General features: G+C 33.3%; 1 protein-coding gene across 1 annotated transcript; it reads left to right on the forward strand.

The window, feature by feature from the left end:
* Positions 1 to 1,482: 1,482 nt before the first annotated feature.
* Positions 1,483 to 2,274, forward strand: LOC111697882 (uncharacterized). Its single transcript, XM_023468016.1, has one exon. The coding sequence runs from the start codon at positions 1,483 to 1,485 to the stop codon at positions 2,272 to 2,274; it is 792 nt and encodes a 263-aa protein (XP_023323784.1).
* Positions 2,275 to 15,018: the final 12,744 nt, after the last annotated feature.

A 15,018-nucleotide genomic window follows, 5' to 3' on the forward strand; every position in this document is an offset into this window, starting at 1 on the left:
TTCCTGGACTCCACTCATGGACTCCGCCTTCTCTAGAGCAAAGAGACTCCTCTCATCTGTTCCGGAGTTAGTGCATCCTCAGTGCAACGCGCCAATCTCTCTTGCTAAGGATGCCTCAGACTCACACATAGGAGCTGTCCTTCAACAGCAACTCCCGGATAAATCTTGGTCTCCTCTGGCTTTCTTCTCCAAGAAACTCTCTGACGCTGAGAAGAAGTACTCCGCATTCGACAGAGAACTCCTGGCTGCTCACTCTTCTGTTTGTCACTTCCGCTTCATGCTCGAAGGTACAGAGTTTACAATATTTACTGACCACAAGCCATTAACTCATGCTTTGTTCAGGTCAAGTCCTCCGTGGTCAGCTCGTCAGCAGAGACACCTATTGTACCTGGCAGAATTTACTAGCTCCATTGTTCATATTCCTGGCAAGGAGAATGTTGTAGCTGACGCTCTGTCCCGGCCAGTTTCGCCCAGCTCTGCTCCAAACCCTGAGTCAAATCCGTTCTCAGTTTCTCCAAGTCCAACTAAACCTTACTCCGCTCCAAACCCTGAGTCAAATCCATCCTCAGTTTCTCCGAGTCCAACTAAACCTTGCTCCAATTCAAACCCTGCTCCAAGTTCCTTCCAATCTCCGTCTAAGCCTGTTAAGCCTCACGCCTTTCCAACCCCTGGTTCCCTGCCTCCTGTGGTGTCAGAGGTGTCGGGAACGACGGAGGTTTCGAGTTCTTTTCCTACAGTGTTTCTAACTAGTGATAAAAAGGATTTTACATCTGCCTTGGTCCCAGCTCCGGGCGGAGATCCTTCAAGTGAACCAGTTTTTAATGGTTTGGATGTTTCAAGTTTATCCAGGTTTCAAATTGCCTGTTCGTCCGTACAAGAAATGAAATCAAACCCTTCTCTGTCAGTAATTGTTCATCCTCTGAGTTCAGGAGAAGTTCTATATGATATTTCAACCGGTTCTTTTCGCCCTCTGGTTCCTCTTCAACTACGTCGTAAACTGTTTGATCAGCTTTATGTTGTGTCTCATCCTGGTGTCAGAGCATCCAGGAAATTAATCTTGTCAAGATTTGTCTGGCCAGGAATGTCTCGGGATGTTGGTTTGTGGACAAAGTCCTGTATTCCTTGTCAAAAATCCAAAATTTCAACTCACATTCACTCTACTGTTCCATATATTCCAGTTCCAACCCGAAGGTTTTCTCACGTTCATGTTGATATTATGGGTCCTCTACCCTCCAGTCAAGGCCATTCTTATTATCTAACCATGATAGACAGGACTACAAGATGGCCTGAGGTTGTTCTGTTATCCTCTATATCCGCTGAGTCCTGTGTTTGTGCTTTCATCTCAACCTGGATATCAAGGTTCCTGCAGTTCTCACATCAGACAGAGGTTCCCAGTTCACATCTTCAATCTGGAATGGAGTCTGTTCTGTTTTAGGGATTTCACCGTCTACTACGACCTCCTTCCATCCTCAAAGTAACGGTATGGTCAAGAGATTCCAAAGAAGTTTAAAATCCTCTCTCCGGGCCAGGTTAGCAGGTTCGGACTGGTTTTCTCACCTTCCTTTGGTTCTCTTGGGTTTGAGAGCTACTCCGAAGGATGATACTGGCCTTTCAGTCTTCGAGGCTGTCTATGGTTCTCCTTTAACTTTGCCTGGTGAACTTCTGGATGTTCCGGAACTTCCTCCTGAGTCATTCCTGAGGAAGGTTGAAAGAGCCATTGATGGTTTCGCCGTTCCTCCGCCTCATCATGTTCATACAGTTCCTCCATCTCAGCTACCTGCAGCCCTCTTGAAAGCTAAGTTTGTGTTTGTTCGCGAGGATGCAGTCATACCTTCTCTGGCTCCTCGTTATCGCGGGCCTTACCTGGTTTTAGAAAGGCGAAGCAAATACTTCCGCCTCCAGATTGGTTCCAAACAAGATGTGGTTTCTGTTGATCGACTGAAACCTGTGTTCAGTGATGCTCCCGTCACTCCTGCTCTTCCTCCGCCTCGAGGAAGACCCAGCTGTCGTCCAGTAGCAAATTCTTTGGATCCTCCGCCATCCTCCGCTGCAAAAATACCCAAGAAAGTCAGGTTTCAACTTACTCCTCGAGTTCATCCTCCACCTGCACCTGCACGTCGGAATCCTTACAGGTCTTCAAGGGATAGAAGAATCAGCTCCGCCTCTAATCTTGTTTTAATTCCACCTAATATTGTTCTAACTCCAACTAATCTTGTTTTAACTCCACCTAATCTTGTTCTAACTCCAACTAATCTTGTTTTTAACTCAATATAAACTTGTCCTAACTCCACCTAATCTTGTTCTAACTCCACCTAAGCTTGTTTTAACTCCACCTAAGTTTTTTCTAACTCCAACTAATCCTATTTTAACTCCTTCTAAACTTGTCCTAACTCCAACTAGTTTTGTTTGAACTCCAACTAATCTTGTTTTAATTCCACCTAATCTTGTTTTAACTTCAACTAATTTCGTCCTAACTCCACCTAATCTTTTTCTAACTCCAACTAACCTTGTTTTAACTCCATCTAATCTTGTCCTAACACCAACTAATCTTGCTTTAACTCCACCTAATCTTGTTCTAACTCCAACTAATCTTGTTTTAACTCCGCCTAATCTTGTTCTAACTCCAACTAATTTTGTCCTAACTCCACCTAATCTTGTTCTAACTCCAACTAATCTTGTTAACACCAACTAATCTTGCTTTAACTCCACCTAATCTTGTTCTAACTCCAACTAATCTTGTTTTAACTCCGCCTAATCTTGTTCTAACTCCAACTAATTTTGTCCTAACTCCACCTAATCTTGTTCTAACTCCAACTAATCTTGTTCTAACTCCATCTAAACTTGTTCTAACTCCAACTAATCTTGTTTTAACTCCACCTAATCTTGTTCTACTCCAACTAATCTTGTCCTAACTCCAACTAATCTTGGTCTAACTCCAACTTATCTTGTTTAAACTCCACCTAATCTTGTTCTAACTCCAACTAATCTTGTTCTAACTCCAACTAATCTTGTTCTAACTCCAACTAATCTTGTTCTAACTACAACTAATCTTGTTTTAACTCCACCTAAGCTTGTTTTTACTCCACCTAATCTTGTTCTAACTCTAACTAATCTTGTTCTAACTCCAACTAATCTTGTTCCAACTCCAACTAATCTTGTTTTAAATCCATCTAATCTTGTTTTAACTCCATCTAAACTTGTTCTAACTCCAACTAATCTTGTTTTAACTCCACCTAATCTTGTTCTAATTCCAACTAATCTTGTTCTAACTCCAACTAATCATGTTCTAACTCCAACTAATCTTGTTCTAACTCCAACTAATATTGTTTTAATTCCAACTAATCTTGTTCTAACTCCAACTAATCTTGTTCTAACTGCAACTAATATTGTTTTAATTCCACCTAATATTGTTCTAACTCCAACTAATCTTGTTCTAACTCCAACTAATCTTGTTCTAACTCCAACTAATCTTGTTCTAACTCCAACTAATCTTGTTCTAACTCCAACTAATATTGTTTTAATTCCAACTAATCTTGTTCTAACTCCAACTAATCTTGTTCTAACTCCAACTAATATTGTTTTAATTCCACCTAATATTGTTCTAACTCCAACTAATCTTGTTCTAACTCCATCTAAACTTGTTCTAACTCCAACTAATCTTGTTTTAACTCCACCTAATCTTGTTCTAACTCCAACTAATTTTGTCCTAACTCCACCTAATCTTGTCCTAACTCCACCTAATCTTGTTTTAACTCCATCTAAACTTGTTTTAACTCCATCAAACGTCAAATCCAAAAAGGCTCGCATGTTTTTTCCCATTCTACAGTTTTATGGGTCCCACTGTACTGAGACAATTCAGACGATCAATTCTCACGTTTTTTGTTTTTCTTTTAAATAAAACCAAACTTGAGATGATAAATACGGACCATTTATTTCTCTTTATCTATTTTTTATGCAGCAGCCCCAGGACAAACTCTCAGATTTCTCAAATTTATTTGAATCGATAAATAGTTGTAAACGTCTTTTATTCCTTTTCAAGAATGCAAAAGGTTTTAAACAAAGAGAATAGAATATATATTAGAGTGAAATTTAATAGAAAAAAGTCTAAAACGGCCATTTTGTTGTTCTGTTTCCATACTGCAGGTGTACTTTACATATTTGTGCTAAATAAACTTTTGGGCACTTGAACATCATTTTATAGAAAATCTAAAATTAATATTAAAAGAAAACCAAATTATGAGATAGGCTGGTTTCATAATTGACCAATGATCATTTCACATAGACTGTAAGCCTTTTACTTTACAAACGATGATTTTCCGCTATAACTATAAATCAAATGATGTTTTTTATTCACCTAATTCATTATAAAGTTTATTTAACAGTTTAAAAAATTCGAAATTGAAATGAATAGTATAGGGAACATACTGTATTAATGTACTCTACTGCATATAATTTGTGAACATTTACGTGATTTGTACACTTTGAACTCCCTTTCAGGCTGAAAGGGACTGACAAAATTCATACCGAGGGATTGTCTAAATTCCACTCTAATATATTCTATTCTGTTTGGTTATAAAACCTGAAATAAATATATCTCAATGCCTCTATGTATCATTTGTGTAATACAAGCGCATTGTGTTAACCTCTAATCTAGACTGGACATCACAGAGTGTAAAGTTGACCCAGTACGTTTCAACACTTGCAGGCTGGCGAGATTACAGTGGTATGTAATATTAAAAAACACATAAGAAAGAACCAATCCGTGCATTTTTTATTTCTTGAGTTAAACCAATATACCCTAGACTTAATAAAACCTACCTAAGTATTTCAAGACTTTAATCTGGAGATAAATCCTTGAAAGTTTCTGTTTATTTTTGTATGCAGACGCAGTGCACAATATATATACTTCTATGGACCATACAATGGTTAGAATAGTTTTTATAACAAAGTAGAATTTTGAATATATGACTGCAGTAATTAAAGTCAAAAGAATTGCATTCGCATGTTTATAATAAAATTTCTCATTATAAATGCCACTTTTTTACAATTTTCTGAGCAAAAAAAACATACTGTTATGAAAATGTATGTTTAAATAATTAAATTTTTTGGCGTTCTCAATGTGGATTTTTAAAAGTGCGTCCTTTAAGATATTCACGATAGTGCTTTAATGAAAGTTCGTCCGAATATGTTAATACATTTTGCCATTTTTAGTGACGGGAAATTACTTGATTTGTTGTTTACTTTTGAGATTTTTCGACGTTTAAGAAAAAGGTTCCCATCACCTATTTTGCCAACAAAACATCCAGAGCGTTGTTTTACATAATTGTCCAAAGGAAACCGTGGCCCATGGGTTGGCAATAATGGTCAAAAGGCGAAAAAAAGATTTAAACTTTTTCAGAATACAGGTGTGAAATGTTGGACCCGTTCAAAAACAGATTAAAAAAACTAATCAAGCTTTTGCCCATGACGAGTCTTCTATCTGTAAATTTAAGGTGTTCATAAGTTTATCTTTGTTAGAATAAACTTTTTTCTTTCGTAAACTTTCTCAGTCTAGATTTTTGCTGAAAATAAAGAAAGAAAATGTTTGCTGTCAAGATCAAATATCGATTTTTCTCCTAAAATACTCAATCCATTTCGCTTGAAAATATATTTTAAAAAAATCCAATTTCTAAAAAGAGATTCAATAATGCATAGATTAAGTAACAATAACAGATAGAAAACTAGATGTCGTCTTTTCAAAATTTTGAGTTTTTTTCGTTCACAATAACCCTAAGGGAGACGCCCAAATGAGCCACGCGCATGCTGAGTAGAATTAAAAGACACAGAGAGAGCCTTTTCTACGCTGCATATATATGCGCGTAACTCTTTTGTGCTTCTGCCTCAGGGTTATTGTGAACGAAAAACCCCTACACCTTGAAAAGGCGACATCTAGTGTTCTTGTTTTTAAATAACTTTTTTAAATAATATTTTTTTATGAATTAACATTTGCAAAAAGAAGTTTTTTATTTGGTTGAAAAAATAAATTGACCAGTGTCCGAATTTAATAAATTTAAGTCGCGTCTCAAATACCCCAAAAACCGGATTCAATCGTGCGCCGGCTGAAATCTTGAAAAATTGAATACAATATTAAGTGGAACCAACCTTGCTTGAGCCGCGGCCTCAAATTTTTTTAATTCGGCCTCAGAATGACTGAATTTAAATTATTGACCAAGAATGAATGAATTTAAAGTATTGAAAAAGAATGAATGAATTTAAAGTATTGACCAAGAATGAATGAATTTAAAGTATTGACCAAGAATGAATGAATTTAAAGTATTGAAAAAGAATGAATGAATTTAAAGTATTGAAAAAGAATGAATGAATTTAAAGTATTGACCAAGAATGGAAGAATTTAAAGTATTGTCCAAGAATGAATGAATTTAAAGTATTGACCAAGAATGAATGAATTTAAAGTATTGTCCAAGAATGAATGAATTTAAAGTATTGTCCAAGAATGAATGAATTTAAAGTATTGACCAAGAATCAATGAATTTAAAGTATTGTCCAAGAATGAATGAATTTAAAGTATTGACAAAGAATGAATGAATTTAAAGTATTGACCAAGAATGAATGAATTTAAAGTATTGTCCAAGAATGAATGAATTTAAAGTATTGACCAAGAATGAATGAATTTAAATTATTGTCCAAGAAAGGATGAATTTAAAGTATTTACCGAGAATGGAAGAATTTAAAGTATTGACCAAGAATGAATGAATTTATATTATTGACCAAGAATGGATGAATTTAAATTATTGACAGGAAAAACTGAGTTTAAATGAATAAATACTATGAACCGATTGTGCAAAGTAATTGAATCTTTGTAACAAACTCTGATTTTCTAATACCTATATTTTTTTTCCACCTGATGGTGGAAACCTTTGATATTTCAAACTATTTTCATCTAACAGAATTCATAGTTTAAAATATCTAGGGTCTACGGCACTGAGTTGCAAAGATATAGAGATTAGAAAATCATAGCTTGTGACACAGATTCAATTCCTTTGAACCGACAGTTAGATGTTCAGCGACATGTAGCTCAAATCAATTAATTTCGTATTCTAGAATAACAGAATTTTACATATCTACATTTTCATTATATATATATATATATATATATAAATATAGCACTTTAAGTAGTAAGCTTGTTGACAATAGAGTAAATGGAAAAAATTAATAAGGACTTAAACGGATTATTCATTTGGTTGCTTATATATTCGGTCCTGCATACTGAAGGAGGTACGTGACATAAAGCAAGGGTTGGAAACCGGAGTAGGGTTGGATTAGTGATGGATACTGGAGTAGGGTTGTAAACCGGAATAGGGTTAGAGACCTGAGTAGGGTTAGAAACTGGAGTAGCTTGGATTAGTGATGCTAGAGAAGGGTTGATTACTCCCCCCCACTTACGCAGAAGTTCGTTAATTAGATCGACCCCCACCCCCACTCTATATATAAACACACATCTACACAGTTTGTTTTTAATCTTTGTGAAGAAACAATCTCAAGGAATAATAATTGTCTTAAAACATTTTTTTTAAAAGTGAATATTTGCAAATTATCTTTTTTCCATCTCATAATCTGAGTTCGTTTCCCTTCTGTCCATTTGACAGCCCAAATTTTTATTTTGAATAATCTTTTTTGTTTGTTTATCTTCTTGAGATTTTTACATTTTTTTATTTTTTATCAATTTTGATGGTTATTATATCGTTAGAACTGACGAGGGTCAACCCAGACCGAAATATATTTTCAATAAATGTGGAACTAACATCTACTTTTTTTCTCTACAGAGGTTTGGTCCATCACCATCACCGAGTTTTTAAAAGTGAAGACCTGAGTTGGGTTATATTCTGGAGTAAGGTTGGATTTTGGAGTAAGGTTGGATACTGGAGTAGGGTTGGATACTGGAGTAGAGTTGGATAATGGAGAAGGGTTGGATACTGGAGTAGAGTTGGATACTGGAGTAGGGTTGGATACTGGAGTAGGGTTGGATACTGGAGTACAGTTGGATATTGGAGTAGGGTTGGAATGGATACTGGAGTAGGGTTGAATAATGGAGTAGAGTTGGATAATGGAGTAGGGTTGGATACTGGAGTAGGATTGCATACCAGAGTAAGGTTGCATACTGGAGTAAGTTTAAGTATTGCTACAGGGTTGAATACTGTAATAATGTTGGATACCATAGTAGGGTTGTATACTAAAGCAAGTTTGGATACCAGAGTAAGGTTGGATACCAGAGTAAGTATGGATAGCGGAGTAAGTTTGCCTACCGGGAAGGAACCTCCTCCGAACGGTTGAGGTTACCGGAGTACCGAGCACAGTTAGGTTTAACCCCCCTCGGAGTAACGGCTTAAACAGCTCAACTTTGGTTTAGTTAAACAATGTGGAAATATATTAGAAAAGTTTAATACTAATTATGATAAAATATCTCGCTATGTTTGTAAGTTTAGTTGTAATCTCATCATCTCACTTATATTGAATGTAGCTTCAATGACCGTGTATGTCCTTCTAAAAAACATTTTCTTGAAAATTTACTGAAGGATTTCAATGTAGATCATCGAGAACAAAATTTGTTTGCCTAAACCTAATATTTTGTACCTTTTTGGTGCAAAAAAAATATTTTAATCTTGTTTTTTTTTACAAGTATGGCCCTTGAATTGAATTTATCACTGTAAACTTGTATATTAGGTTAAATAACCTGTGAAAAATTTGTCGTTTTTAAATCTAATATCGGTCAAATTGAAACAATTAAAACAACATTAAACGAAATATATCTTTTTTTTTAAGAGGATTAATTTAAGGGACTTCAGATGGTAATTAAAGTGACTATAACCATTTATAGACTGGGCTGCCCCATTCACAACACTTTACACACTCTCATTTAAAGGTTCTCAGCTTTCAAGTAAAAATCGATTCAAAGGAATTGAGTATTTGCCACAAATTCTGATTTTTTTAATCCTTATATCTTTAGAACCCAATGTCCCAGACCTTAGATATTTCAAACCATTAATTGAGTTAGTACAAGTGATCTAATTTTAAATATAAAAGATTTACACCATTAGATTGGCAAGATGTAAGCATTAGAAATTTTGAGTTTGTGGCAAAAACTCAATTCCTTTTGCCAATTACTTCTTAAAATCAATGGCTCCCCAAGAATCTGGGAGAATAAAAAATAGCAAAAGTCACCTTTTATTATCTCGGGGAACAAATTTAATGAATCGGAAACAGGTCGCTGAACTACGAACCGATGATTCAAAGTCTGAATCACCGATTCAAAGTTCGAGATTCATCAGGATTTGAATTAGTGATTCAGAATTTTACCTGTCTCTAGGTAGTTCATTGACCTTAGCAATTCATTAAATACGGCCAAGACGTGAAAAATCCTTTTGTTTTATATCTATTTTTTAGTGTAAAATTTTACCCAATTATTTAATCTAATCGTGAATCGTGAGAAGCCAGTTAAAATAAGAACCTATAAATGTCTAAAAGTTATACCTTAAAGGACTTTTCCACGTAGGTACACAGGTGTCAGGTACACAGGTACACAGGTACACAGGTACACAGGTACACAGGTACACAGGTACGCAGGTACGCAGGTACACAGTTACGCAGGTACGCAGGTACACAGGTACACAGGTACGCAGGTACACTGCCCATTTTTTAACTGAAAATCAAAGTTTTTAAAGATCCTTTTAAATCAAGTTTAATTTTTATATTTGATATTGTTATAATATACCATGCCCTTTCAAATATGCCAAATACCTAGAAACGTGATTTTTTTATATTTATAATATCAGATATCGAGGCCAGGCTTCTTTATATAAATAGTTTCAATTCTCTTTATTGAAGCAAATTAAACATTTATAAATTTGATTTTTAAAGAACTGTTGGAAAAACAAAACAAAACTAAATTCTGATAATTGCGACCGCAGAATCTTTAGAAGCGAATTAATTGTTGATTTTATGGAATAAAAAGCTGAATTGATGGTTAATTTTATGGAATAAAAAGTTGAATTGATGGTTGACTTTATGGAATAAAAAGTTGAATTGATGGTTGACTTTATGGAATAAAAAGTTGAATTGATGGTTGACTTTATGGAATAAAAGTTGAATTGATAGTTGACTTTATGGAATAAAAAGTGGAATTGAAGGTTGACTTTATGGAATAAAAAGTGGAACTGATGGTTGACTGTATGAAATAAAAAGTGGAATTGATGGTTGACTTTATGGAATAAAAAGTTGAATTGATGGTTGACTTTATGGAATAAAAAGTGGAATTGATGGTTGACTTTATGGAATAAAAAGTGGAATTGATGGTTGACTTTATGGAATAAAAAGTGGAACTGATGGTTGACTGTATGAAATAAAAAGTGGAATTGATGGTTGACTTTATGGAATAAAAAGTTAAATTGATAGTTGACTTTATGGAATAAAAAGTGGAATTGATGGTTGACTTTATGGAATAAAAAGTGGAACTGATGGTTGACTGTATGAAATAAAAAGTGGAATTGATGGATGACTTTATGGAATAAAAAGTTGAATTGATAGTTGACTTTATGGAATAAAAAGTGGAATTGATGGTTGACTTTATGGAATAAAAAGTGCAACTGATGGTTGACTGTATGAAATAAAAAGTGGAATTGATGGTTGACTTTATGAAATAAAAAGTTGAATTCGTGTAAACTGTCATCATTGTCAGTTTAACTTTGAAATTGGAAAATTTTTTAAAAAGAATTAAGAAATTACAAAACCGGGAGGAGCGTAACGAGTAGGGACGTATAATCCCAATTTTCGATTTTTAGGCTGCCGTCTTTGCTGGAGGGTCACTTGTAATTACGCTTAAAGTCCCTTTAATTTTCAAATTTTCAAATTTTAAATTTTCAAATTTCAAATTTTCAAATTTTCAAAGTATGAATAATTACACAAGAATACATTACACTAAAATACATTCAAAGTTTATTGACTCCTCATTTGCCTAATCAGATAATAATAAATTCACACCAATATATCACGAAACATATAAAGTTTTTATGACTCAAAACTTTTATTCCATGTCAGCTAATGCTAATGCAATAAATCGGACAATGTCGTGAAAAAGGCATTGAGTTCTTGCAATAAACTCTTACTTTTTAATTTCTATATCTTAGCAACACGATATCGTAGACCTTTTTTATTCAAACTTGTAATTTTTTTTTGCAAATATATCAAGGTTTAGTTGACCAGGTGGCAAATTAATATAGGGATTCGAAAATTAGAGTTCGCAGCAAATGTTCAATTTCTTTAATCCTTGATATACACCTATATACTTGAACTTTGCGCTTATGCTTCGGCTATAATTTTAATTTTAGTTTATTCTAAAATGAACATTTTCAAATTAACATCAGAAATGACGTTATAATTTTCAATTCATACTTTTTCTGCCCAAACTGAAACTATAAAACTGAATGAATATAGAAAACTCTAAGTGCATTGTGTTTATCTTTCTGATGGATTCCAGGATTTAAAAGAATTAATTTAGCGAAAAAACTGGATATTCCCTAAAATATGGTTTTTTTTTTAACTTTAACTAGGTTCTTAACTTTTTCACAAACGATTCCATCAGCGCCTGATCCAATCAGGGTTCAGACATGTGTGTGTTAGGGCTGGGCGCGTTAACGGTGGAACGATCGTTCTTTCCCGAGAACGAACGGAACGATCAAGAACGATCCCATCGTTCCGAAAAAAAAACCTCGTTCTAGAACGGAACGGAACGATTTCAAAAAAGTCGGAACGTGCCCAGCCCTAGTGTGTGTTGTCTATTCTAAACCAATAAAAATTGCATGGCGGTAACATCGATCTTTCTATCTATCTTATTTTCCAATTAGAGATATGACTCCTTAAATCGGCGCTATCAGTAAATTGAAATATTTCTTCTGCCGACACTACAGTGTTCTGATCAATGATTATATTTAAAACTTGATTATAAATACGAACATTTGTTTAAGTGAAACCTAAGTAAACTTATCCAATATAAAACAGTTGACAAATATATATTAAACTTAATCAAATTTAGAGACATATTTAACCGTGCAATTGGTGATGTATTTGAAATTTGAGGGAACAAACTTTAACCACGAGTTTTTGTTTGTTAAAACTAATTTTAATTAGATTTGTCCTATGCTTATTTCAAAGATTAAAATGCCAGAAATGTATTGTTTTTATAAACCAATTGTTTCGAAAAGAATTTAAAATTTTCAGCTTTTTTATGAAAAAAGTTTAAGTTGCTCCAACTTGATTTGAATATTTATATTTTCTGTAAACATACAGATATATGCCTACTCTATACTCTATACTCTATGCCGGATGCAGACACTGTATAAACAGGAAATTCAAATATGAAAGATTTGTCCGAGAGGTTCAACGAAAAGAGAAATAGCTTCAACAATAAACTGCAGAGAGTGTATACAGAATACTGATGCTCAAAGATGGAAGAAAAGAGAATGGGGGGGGGGGTTAAAGAACTAGGCACGTTTAAAGTTTTTTCAAAAACTAACCATCAGGCGAATCAAGTGGCTTTTCGGTTTTAACCATTTCATGTTTTTTTTCCATTCTCCGATAAAGCTCCGGTAACGATCTCCATTATTTACGACTTTAACGCCTTTATCATTAACGGTTGTATAGTTCGTTAACTTACAAACAAAATGTCCAAAAAAAACATGTCATGTCTTTCATTTAATTTAATCCTTAAACATATTTACAAAATGGGCCGTCCTTTCGTTTTCTGTGATTTACCGTTTATCCTTTGTCTTGAACGGTTTATTTCTGTGATTTACCGTTTATCCTTTGTCTTGAACGGTTTATTTTTGTGATTTACAGTTTATCCTTTGTCTTGAACGGTTTATTTTTGTGATTTACCGTTTATCCTTTGTCTTGAACGGTTTATTTTTCTGTTCCTTAACAAAAATTTTCAATAATTTTATGATCGCGATTTTTAAAATCATTAATTACAGAATGAGTTTTTAAAAATAATTTTTCTTTTAGAAATATTGCTTTTACTTTGCTACTGTTATGATGTTATGCTGCTGATGCAAAAAGCATTTGACATTTTCGATGAAACAGTTTCACCCTTGTTTGAAGTCAGTCTATTTTGTATTTATAAAAACTCTATAGGTTAGGTGCAATAATGCAAATAAGAACATTTTATGAAAATTCATAATGCGGTGGGAGGACCCAATACCACACCATCAACCTTAGGATGGTTAAGATAATGATTTGTCTGCTAAAATCCAAATAATCTGAATTTTTAAATTCTATTTTCTAGTTTCTATTAATTTTCTATTATTATTGAATAGTATATATAGTCAATGTTATTATCATGAATTATGATATCCAGTTTTTCATTAATTTCTTGTTGTTTTTAAATAGTTAGAGGGATGAATGAATGAGGGAGATAAAAAAATTGAGTCTTTGCCACAAAATCAAATTTTCTTATTTTTATACATTTGCAACATGATGGTGTAAACTTAGATTATTAAATTTAATAGAATGTTAAGTATGAAATTCTTAAAGTCTACAACATTGTGTTTAAAAGAGGTATAAGAATATCTCAGTTTGTGACAAAGACTCAATTCTTTCCTTCCACATTTCGATGGTTTAAATTCGATTAGGCAGCACTAACAGATAGAAATCTTTAAAAGTTTTGGTTTTGATAGTATTACATACTGCATAGATTTTCTGAGTTTTCTGTGTAATCTAAATTTGTCTGTAAAAATATTTTTCCTCTGTACATTGGAAGGGTTAACATGGTTTACAAACTGAATAGAATTATGTTTCAAATCCTCTATTCTTAATTAAGTTTCATGCTGCACATTCATTTTCAAAAAAAAAACTCTTGGGATTGCTAAGTCTAAAACTAAGATATAAAGTATAAAAGAAAACTCTACAGTTTTACATATGTATACATACATTTATACAATATAAGCTTGACAATAAGTTAAAATCTATTATCTACCTTTTCTTGGTTTTAACTCCATTTTCACTTCTTTCTTAAAATTAATAATTATCATTAAAAATTGTAATTTAATTAAAACAATTTCTTTCTTTTTCAATCTCGTTCGTTAATCTTAATCTTTCTACTGTTTTCAGTAAGTATAAAAATAGTTAATTTTTAAACCATGATGTGTACTAGAAAACTAGAAATGAGACTGGACCTGCTTCCACCCATCCTTACCCTGTACATATACATCCATATTGCAGTGCACCTATACTAAATTAAACAGATAGAGAAGGTCAATGTATCCGACATTACTGGTATGGAGCTCCTAGATATATTTACTTTTTCGTATAAGAAATTCAAAAAATCCACAGTAAGAATTGTTATGATTAAACTTTTGAAATTTCAAACTTTTATTATCTTATCTAACAGAATTCTAGTTTGATACATGGGAATGAACATTTTCTCTGCCTTTGTTACAAATTTAAATTTTCTAGTTAATAGATCATTAGAACACTTAGAGTTTGTGGCAAAGACTCACTTTCTTCGTGTCTTGAAATGTAGTATCTATCTATAGCATGTACTATCATTGAAATAAAGTATCTGTCTATAGCATGTACTATCATTGAAATGAAGAATCTATAGCATGTACTATCATTGAAATGTAGTATCTATCTATAGCATGTACTATCAGTGAAATGTAGTATCTATTTATAGCATGTACTATCATTGAAATGTAGTATCTATCTATAGGATGTACTATCATTGAAATGTAGTATCTATATATAGCATGTACTATCATTGAGATATAGTATCTATCTATTGCATGTACTATCATTGAAATGTAATATCTATCTATAGCATGTACTATCATTGAAATAAAGTATCTATCTATAGCATGTACTATCATTGAAATGTAGAATCTATAGCATGTACTATCATTGAAATGTAGTATATATGTATAACATGTACTATCAGTGAAATTTAGTATCTATCTATAAGGAACCTCCTCC

This window comes from Eurytemora carolleeae, unplaced genomic scaffold, assembly GCF_000591075.1.
Source record: "Eurytemora carolleeae unplaced genomic scaffold, Eaff_2.0 scaffold306, whole genome shotgun sequence".
Taxonomy (NCBI): Eukaryota; Metazoa; Arthropoda; class Copepoda; order Calanoida; family Temoridae; genus Eurytemora; species Eurytemora carolleeae.